At 43.5% G+C, this 14,450-nt stretch overlaps 1 protein-coding gene across 1 annotated transcript in view; it reads right to left on the bottom strand.

Annotated features, from left to right (window-relative positions):
- Positions 1-8,813, bottom strand: part of RBMS3 (RNA binding motif single stranded interacting protein 3) — a 709,828-nt gene extending 701,015 nt beyond the window's left edge. Inside the window, exon 1 of the mRNA XM_086467847.1 lies at positions 8,634-8,813. Within this exon, the coding sequence (XP_086323973.1) occupies positions 8,634-8,813 (180 nt within the window). The remainder of the gene's footprint in view (positions 1-8,633) is intronic.
- Between the last annotated feature and the right edge of the window lie 5,637 nt (positions 8,814-14,450).

Below are 14,450 nucleotides of genomic sequence, written 5' to 3'. Positions count from 1 at the left end.
GTCTGTGAAGCCTAGATAGGCATTTTGCGAACTCCGCGAGGTTCTGTTGTGTGCTTCCTTAACTCCACATGGACCCAATACACACTTCATAAAGTTCTTTCGTCTCAAAATACGAACATTACAAACTCCTTCCTTCCAGTCCTATTCAAAAGTTGCTGTTTTCAATTAGCTTTCCAGCAGGGACTCCCTCTCTGCCCTCCATGCCACTCTCTTTCACTCTTAGTTCTCCTTAGGAGGAGAAGTTATTTACATCCTGCTCCTACACAACATGCTCACCTGCCCGTCTGTGAGAACTTGCAGCTATCCTTCCTGTGTTATGTCTGATCCAGATGGTAACTACCTCAAGGCAATAACGTACTCTTTTTGAATTGTCAGCAAAGCACAATGCATATTTATTGTACTACAGCTAATATCATATTACTACTAAATAAAACAGCTACAACAACTATCTTTGGTAGATACTAGGCCTTTAGCTCCCTTTCCACAAAGACTTGTCTTGAGCATGTTAGTTTGGATCCAAAAAGGGATTTTCTGCTACAGACTCCTGGAAAAGTGTATAGACTCAGTAATAACCTCAGTGAGACAACCATCACTAGTTAACAGCGAAGAAGAGGTATCTGTGGTGCTTGAGGCACTTGCTGAAATCAATTAACACAGACCCTATGCTAACCGAACAGGCGTAGGTTCCACACCATTTTATTTTCATTCTCCAGTCCATGATAACAATCCTTTGCAGATGGTCTAGAACTAAATGGGGAAATACTCACTTTATCTCCCTGCAGTATTTTCAGTCATTGATCACATTATCACTTTGAACAACTTGTGTAGAATAACTTTTTTGGAAAGAACAAACTCTACAACTATATGCCAAGGTATTCAATGGAATGAACTCAGAAGCCCAGGAACAGTAAGTACATTAATCAAGTTTTGGGGCTTGAGTCTGTAATTCTTATTCACGCAATACTTGTTTACCAGTCAAGGAAACTATTTCTATTCTGCTTTGATAACAAGATCGGTGTTCACCTAATAGAACGTATAACAAAAATAACAGCTGTATTTAAACACATGGCAGAAGCCATTAGGCATGGAAGAATTACTCTTTTTCTAGTAAATCATGGCTGTCTAAGAAATTTTGTTCATGACTATCCTTGTCCAAATTATGAGCCAAATTGTGTCTGTTTTATCCCAGTTAAGATGTACTGGTTACTATAGTTTCTGGAAAGATTCATATACCCCTTATAGCTCAGAATGCAACGTAGGGAAATGAAACAAAACAGAGGTTATTATCATAGACAGAAGAGAATTCCAGAGCTGTGCAAAAAGGATGAGGTGCAAGGAAGCAAAGAAACTACTGTAGAATACTTAATATCCGTAATATCTTTCAGACCTGTCCTTTTTTCTTCTAGATGTTTAGACATCACATTAGAACCTGATCTGACCACTACTTTTATGGAAATTATTACCAGTGCTCCTGTTGTTATTTTTCCTATTTACATCTGCAGTCCCATTTTCTTTACTATTTGGGTATTTTCCGAAGTAGGTTGTTAGAATCTAATAACTCTACTGAGACTGTGAAACTTTTTATACCCTTACTGGATAATTATTACTGGCAGCTAGTCAGTAATCTACCTAGCACGAGCTGCTGGGAAATAATCCCAGTCACTATGTGAGCAGCATGGTTACAGCCAGGCAGAGAACCACCAAATATGGAACCAAACAAAAACTGTACCACTTCACACATCAGTAACTGTACTTCCCTCTTAGCTCCGAGCAATTAAGTAAACCTTAACCTCAGTATAGTAAGAATCACTGGGCCAGAAGGGTGCAGTATGACACAGTAAGCTTTTACCACAGATAGAGAGGGTGTAAAAACATTGTGAGCATCTAGCAAAACACTGGAAATAGCATGCAACAACACGGGTATTGTTCTTTTCTAGCTTCATTGACTATCTATTGTTTGAAGCCTCAGATTCGTTACAAGCTGGCACTCAACCCTTGGACAGGAATTCCCGTGAATACTGGGCTTTTGAGAACAAGCTGTACATAAGTGGGAAGGATACGCCATGCATCGGCCAAGCTCTGGGCTGTTATGTGCAGTCCTGACTAGGACTGCTTTCCAGTCTCAGCACATAGGCACGAACACATACCACTACATCTGAGTCAAGGCAGTGTCCCAACTGCTCAAGAGGAGATAACAATGCCCTTTTCAGTGCTGCATCTTCCTCCAAGTAGGAACCCTCGCAACCCTTCTGCAGCCAAGACGAATTTGCCTTTAGCCAGAGAGCCAGTTCTGTGTCTTCTGCATACAAAATTTGTGGTTGTGTTTCTGATGACTCAAGTGTGTTGTTTAGCTCCCACCCATGATGTTCATTGTTTATGTCCCTGGATTTCTTACCTAATCAACTACATATGCACTTAATTTCACTTTGTAATAACTGTAAGTAGTACTTACTTTTCACAAAATCTCTGCATTACAATGAATATTTCTATGTTTACCCCAGGAACCAGTCAGAGTGTGATCAGCTTTTCAAGCTTCATCCACTTATTGATCAGCTGGTTGAAAAATTTAAACAGCTGTTCGCTCTTTGCCAAAACATTTCTCATGCAATTTATTTAAGGGGAGAACTCTTTCAAATGGTGTATTCTTCTTTCAGAAGTCTCAGTATTGTGCAAGATTTTAAAGAATCATTCATACGCACTATCACGTGTAGTTTTTAGTACAGACACAGGCAAAACGCAGAAGTCAATTCTTCCCTCTCCACCTTTATGCTTTAACTCAAATATAAAACCAGTGCTGGACCTTATTCTCTACATTCCAGACTCTCAATATGTCACCTGCAAAGAAATACATATTAAATGTGTACTGACTCTACTTAAGGTATGATTCTTTCCCATATCAGTAAAAGGAATTCTCAGAATACGAGATAAAAAGCAATTCTGGAGCTATGAAAATTATGAGGCCTGATTCTCAATATCTCTTCTCCTTATGGATTCTTTGTTGGCTAATAAAATATGAGTTTATTAGTCTTGTCTTCAGTTGAGGTACTAACAGTTTCTCTCTTTCTCTCTATTCTTCTCATCTGCTTATTTTTGTAATAAAGGCACAATCCTAGGTTCATCTAATGATTCCCTCACTAGAAGGCAAGAGAAGTGTGAGAGGCAGAGTACATCAGATGCATGGAAATGCAGAAGTAGACCTGCCTGCAAAACAAGGCTTTCAGTTCACAGTGAATTTCCTTTTCGATTTTTTTTAATCTGAATTTTTTTATTTATTCTCTTCAAAGCAGATGGCCCTCGGGCCTTGCCCACCGAAACCATGGTTAATAGCTTTGCTGCCCACTGCAGCAACACAAAGGACCAAAACATCCCTTCCAGAGGCACCTGCCAGGCACTGTGGCTCTGGGCAGTCATTCCAGGTAGATGTGCCTGGGAGCCTCCCCACGCTGCCATGAATTAGAGCCTGCCTTGGAGCTGTGGAGTCTGCAAGACAAACATCTGAACATGAAGGGCTCAGCACATCCTGGGTCTGTGGCTTTGGGACAGACTCGTCACTAGACAGCCACCAGGCTCTGGGAACTCTCGAAGAACAGGGTGCTAGCACAGAATAAGCTTTTTTTCAGACCATTTCATCAGGAAGACACTGAACTACGCAGATCAATACCAATATCATAATGGACCACAGCATGGTAAGGAGCAGCTTAAGAATGAAGAATAGGTGCTTAGAAGTGGACCTGCAAAAGACAGAGTTGATGTTGCTGAGCTGAGGAATGATTTCTGAAACATTCTTAGCAATGAGTTAGAGAAAGGCCCGTTATTCTCCAGCTCTGTCCACACTTTAAAGATTCACTGGAATTTGTGTCTGGCATCAAACTCTCAGAATAGAAACAGCTGCAAGTAAAATTTTCTGCCATCTCTGGGTGGCTAAGAAATTGTCCATCCAGGCAGACAACGGCCTGACCTTGACTATTCATGCCTGCATTACATCTTGGCAGGACCATAGCCCACAGTACAGCCAGCACAAAGCCTTCAGCACTTGGAAACTCCAGCTAATACAAGGTGTGGCATTTTATACGATTATCAGGACAAGCTGCTACCATCAGCAACTGGTGGTGTCGTCTATCTCTGCTTTATGTCCCATACACTCCAGACTTGTTCTCCTTATCCACTACCGATTTCAGTTTCAGCTTTTGGATCTTAACTTCAAGTTGCTCAATGGGCTGCGTCCAAGTTATCTGAAAAAAAACCCCTAAACCTCCAGGAAAAAGACAGTGGTTGACAACTACTCTCCTGTGCACAATGGAACTGCCCAAGGTAAGATAAGCACATCTGACCTGAGACTGAAGTGATCCGCCACCAAAAAGAAACTTCCCACCATCTGCTTCAAGCATAAACTGCATTTCTTAGGCCTTCTCCTATGTGTACACACTATGTAAACACATAGTAACAGATGGCTTTTCAAACCAAACAAAACTAAATACGTAAGAGAAATTATTAAAAAAGAATTGCCCCCAAAGAGTCTTCCTCACCCACTGCTTGTGGAGGGTGAGTGAACAACTATCATACTGTTGATAGCAGTAGTCCTGTAAATACACTAGTGGAAGGCTTTCAGAGACTGATGATTAGATCAGATCACGTGTACAGCAGAACAGATTCCCAAGTTAATACCAAGTGCCCTTCCCCAAAGCACTCAGCTTTTCCCCTCTAGAAGCTCCTGGGTAGCACTCTTGCACAGCTGTATCATAGGTGAGAATTCTGGGAAATGACAGACAAATAAGCCCACAAAACACTTCAGAACTCTTATATCAAATGCTGGCAAATTGTTCTTGATCCAGAATACAATGTACCCAGCCCAGATAGGTTTCTTTTTGCTGTAACCTTGGTGTGCACATTTCCATGTAAACACACAGAAAGTCCTTCACCTTGAAGCTATTTCATAGGGGGTTTTGTATCTGGAATGTAGGTATAAAGTGAAAGCTCTGGGTGTGCTTGTAAATCATTTGTGCTAAATGATCTGTGCAAAGCTGAGAAGCTTTCCTCAGTGGAAAACAAAACAAAATGCTTTTATTTGGGTATGCAACATTACATTACCAAATCCATGCCTAGGACCAACTTTTGGAGGACTTGGGGGCCACGCAGTACTTTAGCAAATGGAAACACTGTAACACACTGGCTGTAGCTGAGGGGTTGGAAGTCCTCACTCAGCATACCACCCCTGGGAAAATTCTGGTCATAATGTCAGCTGTGACAAATGTCACCCACAGTCACCAATCGCAAAGGAATTGCAGAGCTGCCCTCAATTCTCAAAGTGCGCCCTACACCGATCCTTGCAAAGATGCTACCACTCCAACATAAGCTGGAAAGAATGCTTGGTAAAATTTATGGGCCTGCGTCCCTTTGCACCAAGTGACGGAGTGGCAAGACGGTGTGAGGGCCCACCCACACAACCTGTCGCAGGCATCAGCTGCGCCTCCAGCCGGGAATAAACAGCCAAGATCACACATTGTTCTCTCCCCCAGTCACTCATTTCGCCATACTGGAGAATGTCAACGTGCTGCTGTATATAGGGTTAGACCTACATGCTTTTAACTAAAATCACAGAAACCATTGCAGGAGTGTTGAAAAACACCTTCTGATGTGTTTTGCTTTAAGAGAAACAACAGTATCCTTATAAAATCAACCGTCTTCCAAATCCTACCCTCTACTATTTCTCCTTAATTTTCTCCCACCTAAATGGCAACTATGTTTTAAAGCACCAAGTACTTAATAAATTATAAAGTCAATCTTCATCATTCCTTTTCTTACACATTGGTCAGAAATGGTTTCAACACAGATAGATATATGGGAGGTAACCTAGGTCTTCTTCCAACAAAGCACTTAAGCTTACACTTCAGCATGTCAGCATCCCAGCTGAAGACAGTGGGATATATTTCAAGTTATGCACGTGTTTCACAATTTTATTGAAGTGCAAAGACAAACAAAAAATTAACATACAGCAGAAAAAACCGCCAATATCCATATAATTCATACTATGGTTGTACCTTCCACTGAAATTCCATAGAATTAGGAGAATCCTTTCTTTGGTTAATTCAGCAACGATCCTTTTAGAGGTACTGACAAGAAACAGCTTTGTTAGAGCATAAATTTGACCATTCAAATGGAAGCAAAACTCTTTTTACCTCCAGTGGAAATGGAGCTCAGTGATAAAATATAAGACTATTTACAATTGAAGCACAACCCCAAAAAGCAAGTCCTGACGTGGAATCATGTGATGTTGTAAAACCTTAATATGTAGTAATTCATAAGTATACAGGTGTCAGGAAATCAGCTTCTAATATCCTTTACAATTTCCACATAGAGTGTTTACACTTCTAGGATGCATCAGTGTGCCTCTGACGTTTGTTTAAGGGTCAAATAAGCAATGGTACTGTTATTTCAATCCATTTAGAAAGTTCTTAGATGATGTTTCCAGCAATAGTTGGGTTTTGTTTTGTGGTTGGAATGGTTTTTTCACAATGGTGTTAGATTTTACTATCGCTTTAATGCATTTTCCCCTTCTCATCACATTTCTGGTGCCACTGTTTTACCAGCCATCTGAAATACCTCTGCACTAATAAGAAGTACTGGTTGTCCTGGGACAGCATCCAAAAAAGATACATACGTTTAGGGAGGTTTGAAATATCACAGCACTTCCCAAAACCACAAGCTAGTCATTGCAACCACCTTGGCAATGGAGAGCCTGGAAAAGCTAATAGTAGATTAAAAAAAAAGGAATATATCACAGCACTTTAGCATGGCTACACCGAGGACAGAAAAAGGTAGCACTTTTGTTTCCAAGTCCAGAAAATGATGGCAAATACAGAATAAAACAGTGCAATACTGTGTTATCTAAACACATTAATTAGCCACACCATAATCAGGCCTTTTCTAGTATTCATTCACCTTCAGTCATACCTTGTTTGCCTTCCTCATGTCCACGATTGGTAAAACATTAGACAGACTGTGTGGCACGTCAGAAAGCAACTACTGAGCGTGGATTTCTGCTGATGGCAGGGCTTTTAAATGCTCAAGGCACTGGCACAACCAACTCGTGTAAATGGCAACCTTGTCTCTACATTTTAATTATTTTGAAATAAAAGCATTTTAAGTTGCAGTAAGTGTCACAATGCAAGGAAAGGGATCCTAGAAACAATCACACACACACAAATCATTTAGCTACACAGAGTAACATGCCGTCATGACAGAATGAAATATTCATAAACTCAAGGGAGATGAAATTCTGTGTTCATCTATCACAGTATGTAAATCATCAGTTACCATTTTAAAAATAAAGCCTTTTTTATCCACCTTATCAAGCTGTACAGGCCCTGTTCAAATGATCGGTTGTTGATACTCTCTTTTAATTAAAACAATAGGACAGATTTTGCCAAACAGTAACAAACCTAAAAGTATAGGAGGTAAATACCACAAACTTGGGGTCTCCAGTTAAAGATACCATTTTTTCAAAATACCTTGCATTTCTCATAATAATTGCAACTCCAGTCATGCACATATGTGGTGTGACATCGTTGCTGCATTAATTTATTGCATTGCTGGTTTACATTCCTTCCTTGTGTTACTGTTCTCTTGCACATTTCTAACAAAACCAAACTACAGTAAAACTAGTTGAAGAAACATGGCTCAAATCCAGTACATGGCAACATTTCTTCTTCCATTTACGCTAGGATTATAATCTGCTTTGGGGTATCTGTCCATTCAGAGAATTACTGGGATTTCAATAAAATATAAACGGATGTGTTTTATGGTCTAGCACACACGGATCTCTCCTTGCAACCATCACCGTATTACGACGAAACTTACACATTTATCAGTCCCTGCCTGTTACAGACCTACAGACACAGCAGAATTCATCGGCTTCAGTTCGGTGAACCCATGCCGAGAAACATGAATGGAAATTAAGACAGTGCCCACAGACAAAAGCACTGATCAATGCACTCCGCTGACATTATCTTAATGGCAACCTTTTTCCATCCCATCCTCCCTACTTTCCGATTCTTCCAGCGGCAGACATATCCGCACTACAGGATGCGATCTGACCCATTTCTCGCCGAACTCCGTCACCCACAGGTTTTCACTCGGCAGCGAGCAGCCGTCCCCCGGTGCACAATGACACAGCAGGGCTGGAGGGACACGGCGCCCCGGCTCCGTCCCCCAGCTGACTCGCCCCTCGCCGCCGGGCGAACGCCGGGGCGAGGCGAGGGGAGCGGCGGCCCTGCCGGCGCTGGCCCCTCGAAGTGAGGTAAACTTTCGCGGCGGCACCTGGGCCGCCGCCCGCGGCGCCGCTCCCGCAGGGCGGGCGGAACAATGCCCGGCGCCCCGGGCCCCGCGGCGGCGGCGGCCCCGCGCCTCCCCTCCCCGCCCCGCCGCCCCCGTGTCCTCAGACAACCTCCGCCGCCGGCCCCCCGCCTCCCGCCGCCGCGCTGACAAAGGGCGGCGCGGGGCTGCCCGCGGCGGCGCGGCCGCGGCCGGGCGGGAGCGGAGCGGAGCGGACCCGCCCGCCCCGCCGAGCGCGGCCCCGGGCAGCCGGCCCCTCCGGCGGGCGCGGCGCCGGCCGGCCGGCGGCGGAGCGGACCTACCTTTTTGTCCTCTTTCTCGCCGCCGTGCCTCCGCTCCGGGTGGCCGCTGTCGGCGGCGGGGGCCGGCTCCGCGGGCTGCCCATCGCGGTGGTGCGGGCGCTGGTGCGGGCAGCCGCCAGACCCCGCCGCCGGGGGGATGGGCTCCGGGCACGGAGAAACTCCCTTAACATCCATCTCCATCTTCCAGTTCACTGTATTGCGAGACAAAAGCAGGCAAACACTTTCCACCACCTCGCGTCTTTCTTGTGCTTTCCTTTCTCCCTCTTTTCTTTTTTCCTTCTTTCTTTCCTTTTTTTTCCCCCTTCCTTCCTTCCTTCCTCTTTTCCCCCCTCAGGAGGCCGTGACACGCATGGCTCTGGCCGCCGCTGCTGCACCGATCCGGCGGCTGCAATTCTCCCTTAGATCCTCCAGACTTTTGTATCCAGCGTGTGTGTGTGTGTGTGTGCGTGTGTGCAAGAGTGTGTGTGTGCGCGTGTGTGTGCGTGTCCTTGGCACGATGGCCTTCAATCGCCCCGAAACAGCAAACGCTAACTAAGCAGATCTCTCGCCACGAAGATCAACTCCCGGCCCCAGCCTAATTGTGGTGGTTATTTACTTTACGCTATCTATGTCCCAGGCCCGGACAAGCCCTTCTGGCTGCAGCCCTTTGAACAAAGTTAACTGGAGGGAGCCGAGCCCGGCGAGGGGGTGGGGGCGAGGGGAAACCACCTGGGTTTAACACGGGAGAACTGACAATAACCCGGTAATGTCAAGTAAAAGTTAAACCTCCCCCTTCCTCCCCTCCCCCTCCCCTCTCCACATCCCAGGCAAGCGCAATACAGCAAAGCAAAACAAGCGATTTCAGACCTGTGCAAGGTGCTGGTGACGAGTAGAGATCAGCATTTACCCGATTGTTGCTTTTATTTTATTTTCCCCTCGCCTCCCCCCCAGCACCACCCGCTATTGCAAATGTGGGCTCCTTGATGTTAATCTCCTCTCCGTGGTCTGAGTGTATGTGTGTGACTGGAGCTCCCTCTCTCTCAGGCTGCCAGCGCCACGCAGCACTGCACAAGGAGAACCGGAGTAAGGAGAAAAACAAAAGCAAATCCAGGCTGGAAATCTAAATCAGTACCAGCCACCGGCTCTCCGATTTTATCAGCACAAACAGAAGAAGGGAAAGGAAAAGAAATCGCGTGTAAGGTGCTAAATCAGTCGTGACTGCAGTGCGCACACGATTATTTTATTCCCTGTGTTAGCTCCCTTCTCAGACTGAAGTTAGACATGGTAGGGAAAAATGCAGCCTCATTAAGAGTGTTTTATACCAAAACAAGAATTTCTTCAGCGGCGCCACAGCCAAGCCAACTCTTCTGCTATTCCCCTTTTCATTTCGGAGAGACGAATGGTGAGCGTAGACCCAACCGTTCTTAAATCAGGACACCATCAGGTGACCAGTCTGCACTTCTAAATATAACACCACATTGTCCTGAGGAGCAGCTGCTTTGAAAGTTAACTGGAAACATCTACTGAGAGCCTGCAGCATCAGGATACGTATCTGATCTATCCCTGAGCTGTCTGATGCATGGACTGACCTCTCCAACAGCAACCACCCGCTCCACAGGCATAGTGGGCCGCTTCCCCAGGAGCTGGTCTATTTTACACCAGGAGAGAGCCTGTCCCATGGTACTTTGGGAAGCGGGTGGCTATGAGGTACTACGTGATGCCCTTTTATTCCTTGCCTTGGGTTCTGTTATTCCCCACCAGGATTGTTACTGTGAGAGCCTGAACAGGTCTTATTGCAATAATATATTTGGACAAAGGGCAAAGGCTAATCTCGCAACAGAAAAAAAGCCCTCTTTGTCACACACCAAAGCTATATTTTTAAAACACACATCTCTAAAGATCCTTTAGAATTATTCTCAAAGCATGTCAAGTATTTGTGGGCTCCGTTGTCATTTCAGATTGGTGCAAATAAGGAGCGTTTCTATTGAAACTACCGGCATCAATGTTTAAAAAGGAGGTAAATAGTAAGACAATCGAGACAATTTTAAAGTTTATAATCAAGTACTTTAGACTACTTTAAATCATTTACTTATAATGACTTAAATATAGTCTGCATTTTGGGGTGGAAGGATTTAAACATTCTGGATACTCATGTAGTTTTAGCCCCATTAGCAAAAAGCAGTACTAACTGCAGGCAGGCACTTCTGGGGGTTCTGTTTGCAGAGCCACGAAGGCTGCACAACACGTACAGACCGTGGACGTTGCTGCAGAACCGCCCAGGGCAAAGCAAGGAGCCCACACAGATGACAAGCCACTCCCCTGTCAGTCCGCCTGCACAGTCACCACCTCCTTCCACACACACAAAGCACACAAGGAACAAAATTCTGTGCACAAGACCTTTCCCAGTTTAGGTCAAAGTACTTCCAGTATCACAGGTTGGAAAAAGTTAAAATAAAAATACAGTTCATTCAGGAGCTCCAGCGCACACTTAGAAAATTACTGATAAATGACACAGAAACCTTCCTGTGGTGGGTAATACTAAATAATCCTGTTAGAAAATAACAATTCTCAATCCTCCATCTCCAGATCTGTAAAGTAAAATTCAAAGCAAAACCAAACAATCTAAAAATAGAGAAAAGCTAACTCAAATACAAACATTTCACCATGTGCTCTGAAGCTTACAGGAGCTGGACATTGGCAGAGAACCAAGGAAAACTAATTCCAGAGGTGGGGGCCCTTGACTCAGAAAGCTCTGCTTCTAATCCTAGAGAGTTTAACCCCCAATACTAATAGAAACTTCTTAGATGGTTTGAGTGAACATGATCATACACAAGAAGAGAAGGGTAGGCCCTAGACTACATGAAAGTCAGAACTAACATTTGTACTTGGCTGAATTTCAAATTTCCCTTTCTTTCTTTTCTCTTCTTTCCCCCATCTTTCATTCTTGTGCTGCAAAAGATTTAAAATACTATTGCAAAGATAAAACTGTTGCAAAGAATCCATCAGAGCAGTGTGCCTCCAGTTGTTCTCTGCACAAACCAGGTTTCTGCCCAGCTGCTGATTTCAAGCGAATCCTAAGTAGCATATATTTTGTCAGGCTAACGTAAAGGACTGAATAATCATCACAAATTTCTGAGAGAGAAATAACAGTCTTCAGGCCAAACATACTTTCTAGGGGAGCACCAACAAACTGGACAGACAAATGAAACCTGAACCAGCAGGCTGAGGAGATAAGAACTATGACCTCCTTCCAGTCTCCTAAGTGGTCCTTCTGACAAGTATCAGGTTCCTCAGGTCCAGGCAGAAGCACGTGAGCTTTTAGCCCGAAATATTTTTGGCAAGCACGGAGAGAAGAGTAGGGCTACAGACTGTAATAATGCAACAAGCCACAGAGCTGAACAGTTGATTGGTATTGCGGCATGAAAAGTTTTTGGTACCTTCAACTACCTTGGTACGTCCATCGAACTCAAAATGTAAGTCCACAGAATAGTATTTGGAGCTGGGGTGGAAGAATGGCGAGCCAGAATCTTGTATCGCAACTGCCTTGGAAGACAATGCATTGAGAAGCAGAAACCAGGGAGTCTCACTGGCTGGCAAGTCAATCCACACCAGGAAGACGGTGTTTGTAAGAAAACAACATTGTGCTGAATGCTTTCCAGATGTGCTGACAGATCAAAAAAAATTAGCATGGAACCTTCACTCGTGTTCACTGTGGTAAAACAGCACATAATTTAGCTTCTCTGTAGAATAAACTACATTAGTGAATATGGACTGTTACCATGTACAACACGCATTAAGAATTTCTGAGCCCAGATCTATTGTTCATTTTTCAAGAGAAACAGCATTAAAATATTGCTGGTGAAATCAATACTACTACTCATTAACACATGCTTCATGCTCCGGCACATTCTGCAGTTGTGGGTTGTGCTGTAAAACAGGTGTAGGTGACTAAACAGATTCCAGAGACACTGATGTTCTAAATTGCAAAACGAAAACCTTTCAAGACCAACGACATTCTTCACGTCTCAAAATACTAAAATTAGGGAGTGATGACACTATGAATATAATTTCAGGCCAAGTATCAGAACAATTTGATGGAAAGGGTCAAAGATTGCTTCGTCTAGAACCAAGTGTCATTTTTGCATTCTTATTCTTGGTGATCAGATGATAGTACAACATAAATACTGTGCAAGGCACGTGGCAGGGGAATCCTCTCTAGTCCTAATTAATAAGGCTAGAAATGGTGGGAAAACATGCACAAATTCAATGCTGTAGATCATAAAGTAGTTCAGTGGCAGATTAAAAAGAACATTTATGTCCTTTCCATGTCTCTTCTTTCGGTCATTTGTTTCATTGAGCAATTTGTCGCTTTTTCTTATGAATAGTTAAGTTAACTGCTCAGAAACTAGCTAAATCATTTATTGACACTTACTTACACAGCAATGCTTGTTCAAAGGTATTTTCAGGTCTTTCTCAATCACATTTATGTTAATGTGGATAAACTGAAAGTGCTGCATGTCAAATGTACAAAAATGGCTATTACGAGTTAGCAGGATATATGCAATCTTTATAAAAACACAGCTATCATTGTAGGAGAGACAGAGCATTTGGCTTTCTGCTGCCTCAGATATATGTTGATGCAAGATTCACCTACCCACTGCATTCAACATTTGAATAATTTTGACCTTTTACCACCCTTAGACAATTCAAATCAAAGGTTTCCTGTTGTCAACACAAGCTCCTTGGGGCCTCACTCACCACTGTATCTGTCAACTTGCATTCTAGGCTATTTAATTTCTTGCTTGAGAGTTGCAAACAGAGTTTCTTTCTCATGACGACTCTGACCTTATCGATAATTCCCTCTGTAAGATACATTTCAAAGTGGCTAACACAGATGTTCATTGAGTCATTTTCCCACCCATCGATCTCTGCTTCTGTTCTCTAAGGTGCTTTACTGCAGGTATGCAAACATGCGGTAACCTGGGGGCTCCTGTAACTTTCGAGATCTATCTATGCAGGTATTTTCTCTCTCGGAAAATCTATAGTTGTATATGCTTAATAAATGCTACCCTAAAAGAATTCTGTTCCACGGGGATATAAAAACATGCTGTGGATATTCTTAGAGAGCAAAAGCTGAAAATACTATTTGAATTCCACCATTCTCTACACAGCCCAAAATGGATATATTACAAGCTTCATCTTCAAAAGCATCCTGTCTTCTAGCTTTCCACCCACAATTTTAATAATACCAGTTCTCCCCTGCATTCTAACCTTTCTGCTCACAAGTATCAAAACCACAAAGAATGGCTGCGCATCTCAAGCCCTAAGTGATATTTTTTTAGCCTTTTAAAGACTTATCTCTGCTCCTTTTTTGGAACAAAAAATCCTGTAACTCTTGGGAGGTCTCCTGAGCTCCTACAGCTCCTTTTCTGGAGAGCCATCAAAATAGCATTGCTAGGCTTATTGACTTTTAAACATGAACATCGCTCCTTGGAGTTTATATTCTACGTAACTGACAAATAAAACTCTTCTGGCCATAGCCAGAGCTTGATCCTTCCTTGTCCAAGATACTGCAAAGAGAGCAATGGCCATGCAGACCCTGCACTCACTTTCCAAAGCAGCATCATGATTTGAGTATGTAAGTATCTGTCCTGCAGGGTGTATGGAAGGCTTTATTCCCCTCAAAACTATTGTGAGACGTAGAAAAAGAAGCAGTTATTTCCACTGGCTTTTCTGAGAGTTGGCCCGGGCTCATAGTTAGCCAAGACACCACTGGGTGAGACAGAAGGCCTAACCTAGAGACTCAAAGAAAGGAAACACAGCTCTGAGGTGAATAGG

Source organism: Leptosomus discolor, chromosome 7 (genome assembly GCF_034619465.1).
Source record: "Leptosomus discolor isolate bLepDis1 chromosome 7, bLepDis1.hap2, whole genome shotgun sequence".
Lineage (NCBI taxonomy): Eukaryota > Metazoa > Chordata > Aves > Leptosomiformes > Leptosomidae > Leptosomus > Leptosomus discolor.
Note: the sequence above shows the minus strand (reverse complement) of the source record. Positions and strands in the feature narration are given on the sequence as shown.